This window comes from Drosophila mojavensis, unplaced genomic scaffold (genome assembly GCF_018153725.1).
Source record: "Drosophila mojavensis isolate 15081-1352.22 unplaced genomic scaffold, ASM1815372v1 contig_136, whole genome shotgun sequence".
Taxonomy (NCBI): Eukaryota; Metazoa; Arthropoda; class Insecta; order Diptera; family Drosophilidae; genus Drosophila; species Drosophila mojavensis.
Window position 1 is genome coordinate 21141032 of NW_025318667.1, and position 14415 is coordinate 21155446.

Here is a 14415-nt window from a genome sequence, read left to right on the forward strand (position 1 = left end):
CCATTGCCTTTTGTTGCTGCTGCCAGCCATTTGTGCAAATTGCTCAACAGTGTGCAGCTAAGAGAAAGAAGAAGCAGCAGCAGCAGCAGCAGCAGTAGCTGGCTACTAGCTATGCCACCATGGCAGCAGACAAATGGGGCTTAGAGCAGCCAAAAGGACATGGCAAATCGAATGCGATGATTGGAAACGCTTGGAAAACAATTTGGTTTTAGTTAACAATTGGATAAAGGAAGAGAATGAGAGAGAGAGAGAGAGAGAGAGGGAGAGAGAGAGAGAGAAGAGAAATTGTTGACAATTTGTTACCATTTAGCACCTCGTTGTTTAATACTAATTAGAAGGAATCAGTCAAACAGAAGCAATCAGTATCAAATTGAACAGCAGCTTTAACATAGACTTTCGAATTGAGAGATGATAGAGAGAGGAGACAAAGAAAGAGAGAGAGAGAGGGAGGACAGTTAAAGATAGTAGCAATTTATGGCATTTTAGTATATAGTGAATGCAAACATGTCAAACTGGAGTATAATTTCTGGCAGTCAGCGGCAAATTGAAAGCAGCTGTCATAAGTTTAACAGCAGCTTTAACATTGAGTTTTGCATTGCTTGTGAGTTGGCATGATAAATGAGACGATTTGTAGTAGTGAGAAAACAAAAATTATTATTTATAGTTGGCAATTGTATAGAGAGAGAAAGATAAGGAATGAGGAACAGAGTGAGAGACTTAAAGCCTAGATAAAAACTTGACCATAGAGGAAGATAGAGAGAGATGGATAGAGAAATAAATAGAGAGATAGATAGTGAGCGAGATAGAGATTAAATGTTAGGGACAGGAAGAGACACTTTCTGCTAAATAGAATCAGTGACACATACACATATGTATTTCCTAGCAGTCAGTGTCAAATTGAACAGCAGCTTTAACATGGACTTTCGTAGATCGACTTGACAGAATATCAGTTTTGTGGCCTCTGACTCAGTCGATTGCTGTGGTCCTGGCCGGCCGACACTTGACTCGAGTTGACAGCTTCATTTGCGTCGGCTTTATGCACATTAACGTCTGCGGGCCAGCCGGCATCAAAAATGAAAGTTAAGCGCTCATTAAGGCATCATTATAATAAGTTATTCATTGCAGTGTGCACGAAAAGAACTCGTGTCTGCCGCTCATTAAATTCCAGCTGCCTGGCCGTCCCCAAGCTACAAAATGGGACTCCGCAGACTCTAGCGCTCGCTCTTGCTCTCTCACTTTGAATAGGTTCCGAAGCGAACAAGCACACAGGAGAGAATGAAACGAAGGCATGAAGAAGAAAAGGCGAACATTTAGCAATTAGAGTGGAGTGCAGAGCTCTTAAAGCAGCTTCAGGCTACAACTGCAGCTACATCCAAGTGCAGGCAAACATTTACTAGTTATTTGAAATTCATTTCATTTTGCTGTTAGCCATTTGCAAAAAAAAAAAAAAAAAAAAAAAAAACAAGCAAAAATGCCAGGCAAATAGTTTGTGGTACACCGAAAAGGAAATGCTAATGATGCACTTTTCATTTTTTGTTTCTGGTTGAAGAGCCAACTATTTTGGTATGTGTATTTGCAAATACTTACACTGAAGTACAATGTACACACACACACACACACACACACACACATATACGCATACACACACCCAGTGAGTGAAGGCTGACTTAATTTGTTTACTAAATGACATAATACCCAAAGAGGCCAACTGGCATTGGCACTGGCACATACATAGCTCGGCTATATATAGATATATATATATATAAAGCAATTCTATGCGGGCCAACTAAATATCAAAGAGAGGGGAAGCACAAAACGCAAAAACAAAGACACTGCTGACTCTGTGTGCGTGTGTGTATGTGTGATGTGTGCCATATGACGTATACGTAACGCGAAGGAAGAGTCGCAACTTCTGCGTTTTTGTTGTCTCATGTTGGCCATTTATCAAAATGGCAAAAACAAAAAGTTACTGAATAACAACGTCTCATGGCACATTCTGTAATTATAAAATTAATGAAAAATTTATCAACTACACGCACACACACAAATATATATTAAACGTATGTATGCATATATTTTGATAAATGAGCCAAGCATCGTTATGGCAGCTGGTCAACATTTAGTGCGGATGCACTTTAGACAAGTAATACGTAATTGCCGAATACGATACGACATGCCCAGCATTATTAGCTCTCATTAAGAATGAAGAAGAGGAAGAAGATGTCCAGCAATTAGCATTGATATTCAGGCAGCGTACGGACTGAGATAAGCCAATGAAATGTGCCCTGTTTATGTCTAATGAGCTCAGAGCTATTTATTTCCAGGCCAATAGCTGAAATAGGGCTATAAACTCTGAGCTAGTCAAACTCGAATTGTGCCAGGTAATAATTAGCTGAGGACATTACGAGAAAATCGCAATCAAAGAAGAAAGAACGGTAACTGCTCGACTATGAGATATCCAAGACTCTGCAAAGAAATTCTTTTTTTCACACAGAATCTGGGCTTTACTATAGGAACAAATCATGCTCTCGCTTAGACTGTCTTAATCATATCTTGAAAGCCAGATTATAATTATTTAGTAAAATTATCGATTTTTATCGAAAAATAATGATTAGCTCGAATTGCGGAGGTACATATTTTTATTAGCCTAGGGATTGCTGCATTCACGCAGACAAGTAGAAAGACATATGAACGGAGGGATGGACGTACCGATAAAGTTACGGAGGGACGGTCAGACCGATGAACGAACAGATAGATGGACGAGCAGACAGGGCATTGCTTAATCGACTCAGTTCGTCATCCTGATCAAGAATATATGTATGTATATACTCTAAGGAATCAAGAATATATGCATATACTTTAAGGGATAGACCACGCATTCATTTTTACATTTAACAAAAAACCAAAGTTTGATTCTCCATTCGCAGTGCATCGAGTGAATAATAATTTGATGGGATAAAGCTTGAATCTTGGCTTAGCAGCCTGCAGACTTATGATAAATTAAGCTATTAAAGATATCTTTTACCAATTGTATTTATTACAAATCTAAAGCCATAAAAGCTTAAGAAACTGAGCTAAAAAATAAACCATATATATATTTAAAGACTAACTGCTTTTAATACATCTCTTAGCTTAATGGCAATATTGCCATCACACGTAGCTTAACATAAATGGATTCAATTCAATTGAATTGAATTCGCCTCATTTCTATGCCTTTTGTGATGCTTTGGTACGCGACTTATCACCTGATTTCTTTTCCATTTCTTTTGTCATATGCAGGTTTCCTGTCCTGGGACGTATCCGATTGTCATGTCGACCTGGAGGAGGAGCTCAATACAATCACACAGCATGCACCCGAGGGCGAGGAGGCGCGTCACGGTAAGTTGGATATACGAAGTGAATGGAGCAGCCAACGCAGCTCTCAGCGCTCAGTTCTCAGTTCTCAGCTTTCAGCTCTCAGCTCTCAGCTAATTGGGCCAGCGAAAAAATTGAAATCGAACTTCAATCCAATTGAAAGCTGTCGCACTGGCAGCTCATTAAAAAGTGAGCTGAATGGGCAACTCATAATGGCAATAAGTGGAATTCATTTGTTAATTAGCCCTGATGGGGACAAAGTTCGACTGGCACTTGTCCTTTTCCTTTGACATTTGGCTTTCAATTTGCCCGCTCGTCGTGTCCCTCGGAGGGCGCAGAGCTCGCGGGGGAATGTAAATTACTTTTCGAATTTCGAGCGCTGACTTTGCAATCATTCAAATAGCTGCTGAAAAACTACAAAACTACAAAACTACAAGCCAACAAACTACAAAATCATTCTAACCAATTATGGCGATTGTCTTTCAACAGCTTTTCACAATTGGCATTCATCAAAAAGCCCAACGCTCTTAGCACTCAGAGCTCGGCGCTCGGCGCTTGGCGCTCGGTGCTCGGTGCTCGGCGATTCTCAAATGCGCTTTGTTCCCTGTATGGCTTTTGTGTAATATTAAATCCGAATCCGAATCGGAGTGGCGCATTTTCATTTTCATTTTCATTTACAACGCAAACAACAAAAACAGTAACAACAACAGCAACAACAACAGTAACAACAACAACAATGCAACAAAGCCAGCCAAGTGTCGGGATATTGTGCGGGCCTCTCGGATTTGGTTGTCTTTGCGGATTAGCCGGGAACAACGTTGTTGAAATGCATTCAAGTGGCTGCACTGCATCGGCTGCACAGCCACCCAGCCATCCCCCCTTGTCCTCCCCACCCAACTCCTCTCTCACTCTCGCTCTGTTTATACCCTGAACCCATTTTCAATGGGAAATCAGGGTATAATGGTTTTGTTGAAATGTATGTAACAGGCAGAAGGAGGCGTGGCAGACCCCACAAAGTATATATATTCTTGATCAGGGCGACGAGCTGAGTTGATTTGGCCCTGTCCGTCTGTCTGTCCGTCTGTCCGTCCGTCCGTCTGTCCGTCTGTCCGTATGTATGAACGCGTCGATTTCAGAAGATATAAGAGCTAGAGACTTCAAATTTTTTTTAAAATGTTCGTAATTACAGCGCGCATATTTATTTATTTATTTATTTTCTTAAAGCTATTGACAAAAATGAGAGTCAATTTTAATTTAAAAAAGCCTATACAAAGTACACGATATAATTTCAATAGTAACACCAACCCGATGGGGGTATTTTATTTGCCAGTCCGGCCGGCTATGCCCACGTCTCACAGCCAAATATGGTCAGTGATACTATTGAAGCTATGAAAAGAAAGTGTTAGTAAGAAAACTTAAAAAAATAAAATATTAAAATGTAGGTTATTAAACAATATTTAGCATACTTAAAATAATTCTTAAAATAATAATAAAAAATAAAAAAATAATAATAATAATAAAAAAATAAAATAAAATAAATAAATAAATAAAAGGAGTTAAAAAAAACAATAATAAAAAAGAAAAAAAGAATAAAATAAGAAGAGGTAAAGTATAGAAAAAGAAAAAAAAAGGCCGGTAATAAGAGAAGTTGCAAGAAAAAGTTAATAAAAAGAATAAGAAATAATAAAAAGAAAAGAGTAATGGAAGAGCCAAAAATAGAGTATAAGAATAGAATTGAGAAATCACTAACACAACATTAGCAGCAAAAGCGTATGCCAATGCTTATGCCTGGGCATTGTGAGTGATTTCCCTAAGATAAGCTGATAGTACACTTTTTATTTTAGGAGGAGAGAGCTCTAAGGAAAAAACGTGATAATATTTATTAAAATTAACACAAAGAACATGAAACGCACTGTGCAAAGAATAATCCCTAGTGCACACAGGTAAATGAAGCGGACGATAGTGTCTAGTTGCTCGGGACGGAACCAAAAAATTTAGACGACCCAACAAAGAGGACGAATCAATATCACCACTAATCAATTTATGCAGAAAAACAATTCCTAAAATTGTTCTGCGATTGGTTAGCGATGGAAGATCAATTAGCTGGAGCCTACTATGATAAGACGGTAATCGTAAATTACTGTCCCATCTAAGGTCTCTTAAGGCAAAGAGAAGAAACTGTTTTTGGACCGATTCGATACGATCCTGATACAGTTTATGTTGCGGAGACCATACGACAGAACAATACACTAGGATAGGACGCACAAGCGAAGTAAATAAGCGCTTGGTAATAAAAGGATCTTTAAATTCCTTAGACCAACGTTTAATAAAGCCAAGCGCACTTTTGGCTTCATTAATTATGGTAGAAATATGAAGATTAAAGTTAAGTTTACAGTCAAAGAATACACCAAGATCTTTGACTGTAAAGATGCGTCGTAAGGAATTATTGCTAATTTTATAATCAACAATTAGAGGAACGGTACGACTGAAGGTCATTGTCATACACTTTGAGCAATTTAGGTCAAGCTGGTTTGCCACACACCAAAGTTGAAATGCATTTAGGTCATCTTGAAGGTGAAGATGTCCATTTGCCCTGGAGTATGGAAGGCAAAGTTTTACATCATCAGCATACATAAATATAGTGGAATACGAGATACAACTAGGAAGGTCATTTATAAAAAGGGAAAAGAGCAATGGGCCCAAATGGCTACCCTGAGGTACACCAGACGAAACAAAGATAAGTTTAGACATAGCTGTTCTCAGCAAGACTCTTTGGGTTCTACCCGTTAAATAGGATGAAATCCAAGAGACAAGACTGGGTGAAAATCCTAAGCGTTCAAGCTTAAGAATTAGTATGTAATGATGTACTGAGTCAAATGCTTTACTGAAGTCCGTATAAATAACATCGGTTTGCATTTTTTTGGAAAAGCTGTCATTAACAAGCGACGTGAACTCAAGTAAATTAGAGGACGTAGATCGATTTTGAACAAAACCATGTTGAGATGGTTGAATAATCGATTTGCAAAAATGCTGCAAGGCCGATGTTATGATTTTCTCAAATAACTTCGGAATAGCAGATAATTTCGCGATGCCTCTATAATTGGAAATATCAGATCTTCCACCTTTTTTATATAAGGGAATGATGAAAGATTCTTTCCAAATTGAAGGGAACACAGAAGTATCCAAGGACAAGTTAAACAATTTTAGTAATTGTGACTGAAGAGAAACACTGCACTCTTTAATCACACAACTAGGAATATTATCAGCACCAGGAGAGAAAGATGATTTCAATGTCTTAATGGCTGCAGCCAGAGAGGATGCAGTAACTTTGGGAGTATTTATAGATCCATATTCAGGAAGAGAATAAGGATATGAGTTGCTGTAGAGATCAGCAGAAGAATAAGTGGATTGAAAAAAATCAGCAAATAGATCAGAGGAATCCTGATCATTGCATGTTTTTTCACCTCCAAGGACAAATGAGGACGGCAAACCAGAGGATTTACGCTTCGAGTTTACAAATGAGAAAAATTGTTTGGGATCACGAGTAAACTGACGTTTGCAACGTGTAAGATAATTCTCATAACAGCTAGAATTTAAAAGATTGAAGTTTGACTTGGCAATGGAATATTTGGACCAGTCAATACTTGAACCAGACTTTTTGTAATTTTTAAAACATTTAGTTTTAATGTTTCTCAAGTTCGAAAGAGTTTTGGTGAACCAAGGTGGCTTATTTGAAACTGGCGAAATACGGCGGAGAGGGACACAAACATCCAGAATAGAGTTTAAGGTAGAATAAAAAAACGATGATGCTAAATTAATATCAACCGACTCATATAAAATAGACCAGTCTGTTGAATTAATTAGTTCGTTAAGCAAAACGAAATTGCATTTACGATAACAGCGACTAAGTTTAGAAGGCATTGGAGTATTAGAGGGAGGATTGTCGATAGTTAATAAAACCTCTAAAGTGGGATGATATATATCCTCAGGTAAGGAGAAAGGAGTTGATCTCGCGACATTAATTAGCGAATCATGATTAACAAGTTTATCATTAAAAATCGATAACTCATCCCGATCTTTTTTTATCGATAAAAAACCTTATCGAAAACCAGTTATAAAATTATATCTTCTACACCTTTATTGCTAGAGTCTCCAAATTTTTAATGTATGCCTATATGCAATTTATGCAATTTCGGTTTTTGTTAAAATTTACCCCCACCCTTAAATTCACCCCCTCACCCTCACTTTTGTAAAAAGCGTATTTCAAATACTAGAGACTTGTGCTTTGGCAATTACATGCATATCCATGTCATAATCATAATCTGAAAGTTTCATGAAGATCGTACGTCCACAAAAAAGTTATTAAGCAATTAAGTTCTCATAGTAGCCGCTCACTGCCGCCCATGCGTGTTTATGCGTGGTTGCTTGTATGTGTATGTGTGTGTGTATGTGTGTGTGTGTATGTATGTGTGTGTGTATGTATGTGTGTGTATGTATGCCTGTGTGCGTGCGTGCGTGTGTGTGTGTGTGTGTGTGCGTGTTTCTTGTGTAAGCTGAAAGACGCGAAAAATTATTGAAATAGCTCCAAGGGTTCAGGGGATCTCGTAGTCGAGTAGACTCGACTAGAGCTTTCTTACTTGTTTATTATTGTTTGTTTTTCTTTCTGCTTATTCGTTTGTTTGCCTGTTGCCGTGCCCCGCCCGCCGTTGGCCAAATATGACTTTTGTCTGACTATTGCAGCTACACGCAAATTAGAAGCTGCCTGCTCCATGAGCTTATCAGAATTATACTTGACAGTCGCAATATCAAACAGTTTAGAGCCTAAGCTGCGCTCCCTGCACACGTTACAGGCGCATGCCATTCACATTCGAGCTCGAGCTCGAACTCGCACTCGACTCGATAACAAAGCCCAATTACGAGAGCAAACTTACACTGCAAATCTTTGGCAGAGGCAACGCAGAAAAGTCAAGTTGACGGAGATCCATCTCATGATAACAAGAGTCGACTATGGGTATAAGCTGCTTGAGCTGAGTTAGGCTCAACTGGAGGCTCAGCTTCAATTATAACTGGAACAACTGATGTTTATTAAAGCGCAATACTTTATTCAAGATGTGACTGCTTATGTTGTGTAATTTATTACAGATTGTTTTCCATTTATTTCATGGCTGCTCGCTGGCAAACTTCGACCAGTGCAGCAGCTCGACTGTATATAAATATATGTAGCATACTTTGGAGCACTCGGATGTCAATGTGATGTGCACAGCGTCTGTCCTTGGGCGTTGCCGTTGCCTCCTGCTGCTGCTGCTGGTGCGGCTGCTGCTGCTGGTGCCGGTAAGTGCAAGAACAGCACCTGCGCTCAATGCCTTTCTGCCATTGTCCAGGCCGAGCACTTGGCAAAGTGAATTCCGCATTCGCATTTTTGTTTACACAGCCCGCAAGAAACTACTCAAACAAAATGCTCAAGTGCCTGCTCTCAATAATGATGCCAGCCAAGCGGCATAAGAATGGGACACGCCGAAGGACGCCTCACTTGCAATTGCAGTTGAAAATACTAAAGTTTTGAATATCTAAAATATTGCTGTAAGTTGTCCAAGTTGGCGAGATGCAGAGATGCAGAGATGCACACGCCCCGATGCTTGATGCCGTTGATGCTGTTCGCTGGTTTTTCTGGGGCTTTGTGTGCCTTGCATAGACTTCACGGGGCGCTCTAATTTGACAAAGGTTAGGAAGCGGCCGGCCGTTGGCAAGTCGATAAAAGTCGTCACCTTCGCTGACAAAGCGTTGTCCTTCATTCGGGATGCCGCCTCTGGTATGCCACCGCCGTCCACTATGCAGTCGACAGATATCGTTTACCTAACGCCACTTTGTTGGCCCAACAACAACTGTCAACGGCTGCCCAGCTGCCCAGCTGCCCAGCTGCCTAGCTGCCTGGCTGCCTGGCTAACAAGCGAAAGCCGGAGCCTCTGCTTGTCTTTCATGTTCTGCATAGGGTCCTGTCAAGCTGAGAGCTTTCACTCTGCCTTCACTCTGCTCCCACGCTGCTGGGGCAACTTTTTGAGCAATTACAAACATTTGTTAACAAGCGCATAATATACGTATAGAGATATATATTTTATGGCTTATACTCTTCAACGGCGTCGTCCTTCATTATCAACGTCAAAGTTATGCTTAAAAATTGAATTTGATGCAGTTTGCTTAAGTTTCCTTGCGGGACTTGGACAAAGTTCGCTGCACAAACTTTGCCACCAACTGGGATGCCCTGAGCCACTCCGAGCATCCCCCACAGTGCGCTGTGATTCCACTTGAGCTGGGTCATAAAAAACGCTGCTCTACAGCGAGCTACTCATTAGTTGCCCCACACTGACACATTCCCATCCCCATCCCTTGGCCAGCTGTGCTCCATTCGTTTATCTATTTGATTAATCGCGGCATTAATAATACTAAGTTGTTAGTCACTTAAAGTTCGTTTAGCTTTGTTAGCCAGACAACTTATTTACCCAGTTCAATTAGAGCTGACGCTATTTTCCACCGACTCAACTGCTCACAAAGTGTGTCAGCGTTGTTGACAACGCAAATCGAATCGAACGTGGCAATCGATGTAATGACTTCATTCATAATTGAGTTTCTACCTTTACCTCTGGTCGCCCATTCACGTTACATGCTAATCGAAAAATCAAGCAAATCAAGACTCGATTTTTCACCCTTTACTCCATACTCTCTGCTCCTTTTACTTTCTACTTGTCTGCGTTCTCTATTCTCTGTTCTCTATTTTTGATGGATTTGCTTTGCTTTGAGTGCGTATCAGCAGTAGACAGCGCACAGGAAAAAAATCGAGACTTGAATTCTAAAAAAACTTATGTCAATGGCCTTCTTACATACTCATCACTACTCTCTCTACTCTATAGTTCCTTGCCAGCATTGCATACTATATGCGCTCTACAGCCCATTCTTCTCTCTATTCTATTGTTTCTTCTCACTATTCCATTCTACAGTACCGAGCAAAAATGAGTGAATGTTTCACAATTTTGACTTTCATCACGCATAAAAATTAAACCATACAAGCAAATCAAGATATTTTTTTTTTTTTTGTTTATTAGTTTGTTCTTAACACATAACAAAAACTGCAAGGCTGAATATGCCAAATTCAAAAAGTTAGAAATGTATATAGTCCCTTCTCAGCAGTCCCTTCTCAGTATTCCATATTTTATACTTTCTAATCTATAGTCCCTTCTATTCCATGCTCTACTTCTTCTTCTTACTATTCCATAATCTACACCTTCCCTTCTCAGTGTTCCATATCTTCTATTCCATACACTATACCCTCCGTTCTCAGTGTTTCATATCTTCAATCTACTATCTTCTCTCTGTATACTCGATAGCCTGCAAGTATTTATTTCCACTCTGAGAATAGACTCTGAGATCTACCGATTGCATCGGCTCTTCAACAAGCTCGTTCGCGATCGGTTAGGTTTTATACCCTAAACCCAATTGAAAATGAGAAATCAGAGTATAATGGTTTTGTGAAAAGTAAGTAACAGGCAGAAGGAATCATCGCAGACCCCATAAAGTATATATATTCTTGATCAGGACGACGAGCTGAGTCGATATAGTCCTGTCCGTCTGTCCCTCCGTCCGTCCGTCCGTATGAGCAAAAGGATCTCAGAAGATATAAGAGCTAGAGAGAAAGAAAGGATTATTATATATTATACGTTATAACCTTCATTTTCAATGGGTTCCGGGTATAAAAAGGTATAATTTTCGACATCTATATTTGGAGTATATTCCTACACGCTAATCTGTGCACTCGGCTCAAATCTCTAATTTACTATGAATGCATTTCCATACCTTCGCTTTGTACTCTCTGTTCCTTGCTCTCTGCTCTTGCACCTTTGGTCTCTAATAGAAACTTAGTTGCATCATATTTCCATTCTTTCGCTGTTCGTTGCATTCCACTCAAGTATTGAAAGACACATAAATGAGCCCCACTCTTCAACAACTTCAACAACTATATTTCACAATCGACTCCCTTCCGCCGTACTCCCTCCCCTAGCCCCGCTCCTTGTTAAGTAGTATCAGCAACTGTTATTACTCGCTACTCGTCATATTCTGATTTGCCAACTTGGGTTTTATTGTGCGCTTAGCACACGCCGCTTGTGCTAAGCTCCCGTAAGCGGGCAGCATTAACATGCACATGGCCTTTAAAGCCATACGAATTCTTGAGATAAAGCGTATGCAAAATTGATTGATAGAGCCTGGCAAACATACAGACGTACCCACACACATACACACACACATTTATGTAGTCGTATGGCGGACAAGGCCATATTGACAACGACTGTGCTGCTCATGCATAATTCAAGCAGAGCCAACGAACAGGATGGCACGAGAAAAGAGAGAAAGAAATACAATAAGATGGTCGCGCCTAAGCCCCAGCAGGCAAAAGTTAGGCAAATAACTGAATACCGGACAGTCAGCCACGTACACACACACACACACACGCACACATTAGATAAAGACAGTTACACTTTGCATATGAATACGCGCGCACACTCCAAGAGGAACAACACGCTCCAACTGAGCCGGCAGCGAAGCGAGATGCTTGCCATAGACAGAGACATGTACATGTATGTATGTGTGTATGTGTGTGTGTGGCTGACAGCAGAGATAAGCGAATGTGACTGCGAATGGGAATGCAAGTGTTGCGGCATGAAATTAAGACTATAAAATGCTCTTATGCCACACACTGTCGAACGCGCCACAAACAATAACCGAGGCAAGTGTTGCACGTAATCAACTGAAGCCAAATCAAAATAGTTGCAGAAATTCAATTTCAATTCCATTCAATATGCAGCAAATACCAAGCAGAGAGATGGTGAAAGAGAGAGAGGAAGAGCGAGCGAGAGGCAGACAGACAGAGCTGAGCTTATTAAAGGTTGCTGATGTCTGGCATTTCATCATTATCGATAGCTAGAAATATTTTCAACAAGAATTTCGCATTGGTATTTATTCAGGCTCGAACTGAAATTTCAATAGATAGTTTCGAGGAATTCAATAATAACATGAACTATGACTAAAATTAACGGTAATAATAATGAGCAGAAAATGTAAATGTAATAGAGAGCAGCAGCTAAAAGGTGTGAATAACGGCAGTTCGCCGAGAAACGAGCTTGAGTGACACGCATCGACAGGCGTCAATCCAGATCAGGCGACGCCTCTCAATGACGCCTCCAGCTGAGAATAGCTGACATGGGACATTCTGTGGGCAGCTGGTTTAATTTTAATTATGGACAGACCTGGACAGAGAGACATGCATAGATGTGTGTATATACATGTATGTATGTATGTGCCTGACTGGGTGGACGGACAACTGGGCCAGTTGCCAAGACTTTGACGCTTACAGCATGTTATTGGGTTTGTCGAACAGCAGCCTGGAGATGACAGCATCTAGATTGTCTTGTTGCTGCTGTTGTTGTTGTAACCAAAGCCTGATGTACGATGCCGTCGGGTCACTTTTGATTAATGATGCACGTGCCATGTGTCGCATTCAAATTTAATGCAGCTGGACTAACTAATTAAAATACCTTTTCAGCCAGGGTTTTTGTATGCGTTAAGCGCATTTCAACTCCATAAATCAACGCGCTTTTGCCTGTCCCGAAGCATAAATGGCCATTTGTATGGGCCCATTTGTCGAGCGCTCCGGCTGTATAATTGTGCAGCCAGGCAGGTAAATTCGTTAACTGCTCCGGCTCAGTGAGTTTTAAATATATGTACAAAATTTACTGATTATACCAGGCGTGTTGTCAAGATACCACTTATCAATTACATAAAAAAAAGAAAATTAAGGAATATAAAAGTTAATTCCGAGAAAAGAAATCAATTTACAAATGTCACTGAGTGTCTGAGGCATTTACCGATTTCCAACGAAATCATTTAGCTCGTTTCTCTTCATTTTGCCAAGTAGCTACGATGAATTCACGGCAGAGAATAGAGCCGGATAGCTATTCAAATGACTTCTTCTCACCTCAACTTGTGCAGGTGTTGAGGAAAATGCTTTAAGCCTTGGCTAGTACTGGCTAGAGCTGAAAATTGCAATTGGGGAAAACTTTGTTTTTACACGTGCGCCCCGGCGACGTGTTGAGGGGGCGGGGCCAAAGAGGACTTCAGTGCCGGCTGGTGACCGGCGCCAACTGTAATTACTTTGCAGTCCGGCATAAAAATGAAACGAAATAAAAAACAAAAGGAATGTAGAGAGAAAGAGGGATTGAGAGAGGGAGAGAGCGACATTAGAGAGAGGCTAAAAGTACTGAGGGAGCGAGGAGAGAGGCAAGGGCGTGAAAGGCGTGGAGAGAAATCATAAAACACAAAAAGTTTCCGCCTGTTGTTATGCAAATTTATTTTGTTTCACAAACTTGGCAGCATTCCGAGCGTAGGCATTAAAGTACAGTTATTAACGGTTAATATGCGGTCGTTCGCCATTTTGGTTAGGTGCGGCCAGCGCGAAAAACTTTTCAATGGTCCTCGCAATGCGAAAAACTGCACTTGACATCAAACACAGCCCGAGCTCCGCGTCTGTCCCATTGTCGAGCTTTTCACTCGGTTCCCTTCATTTTTTTTACCACATTCATGTCGCCATTTGGCATTATATTGGTGAGGGCGGGGTCGGGGGTCCAAATTGTGGGCGTTGTTTGCCACCAAGTTGGATGCAACTTTCGCATTGTATGTGGCTTTGCAAACTTTGAGCTGCGATTGGGTCCCTGATCTGCCACTCGCCAAACGCCACTCAGCCTATTGGTTCGCATCTGTGCAGCGCAGACAGCAGACAGTAGACAGTGGCGGGTTGAGGGTAGAGGGTAGGCGGAGCACTCTTTGTGGTCTTTTGGCTTGGAGAAGAATCAAGTTCCCTTAAGTGCCATTTGTAGTTGGACATACGAAATGGTAAATAGTTTCAAGGCAGCGCCGGCACAAGTGCGCAATTTCCAATTGCCTTTTTATTATATTTACCAACTCGGCTCGGGACGCCGTTACATCGCCGCCAACTTGTCAGGCAACAAGCGAATAAAT

General features: G+C 40.7%; 1 protein-coding gene across 2 annotated transcripts in view; it reads left to right on the forward strand.

Moving 5' to 3' along the window:
* LOC6584385 (microtubule-associated protein futsch) overlaps positions 1-14415 on the forward strand; it is a 62766-nt gene that overhangs the window by 28556 nt on the left and 19795 nt on the right. For both annotated transcript variants that reach the window (XM_044011421.1, XM_044011422.1), the window contains exon 2: positions 3280-3378. In XM_044011421.1, coding sequence (XP_043867356.1) covers positions 3280-3378 — 99 coding nt within the window. The remainder of the gene's footprint in view (positions 1-3279; positions 3379-14415) is intronic.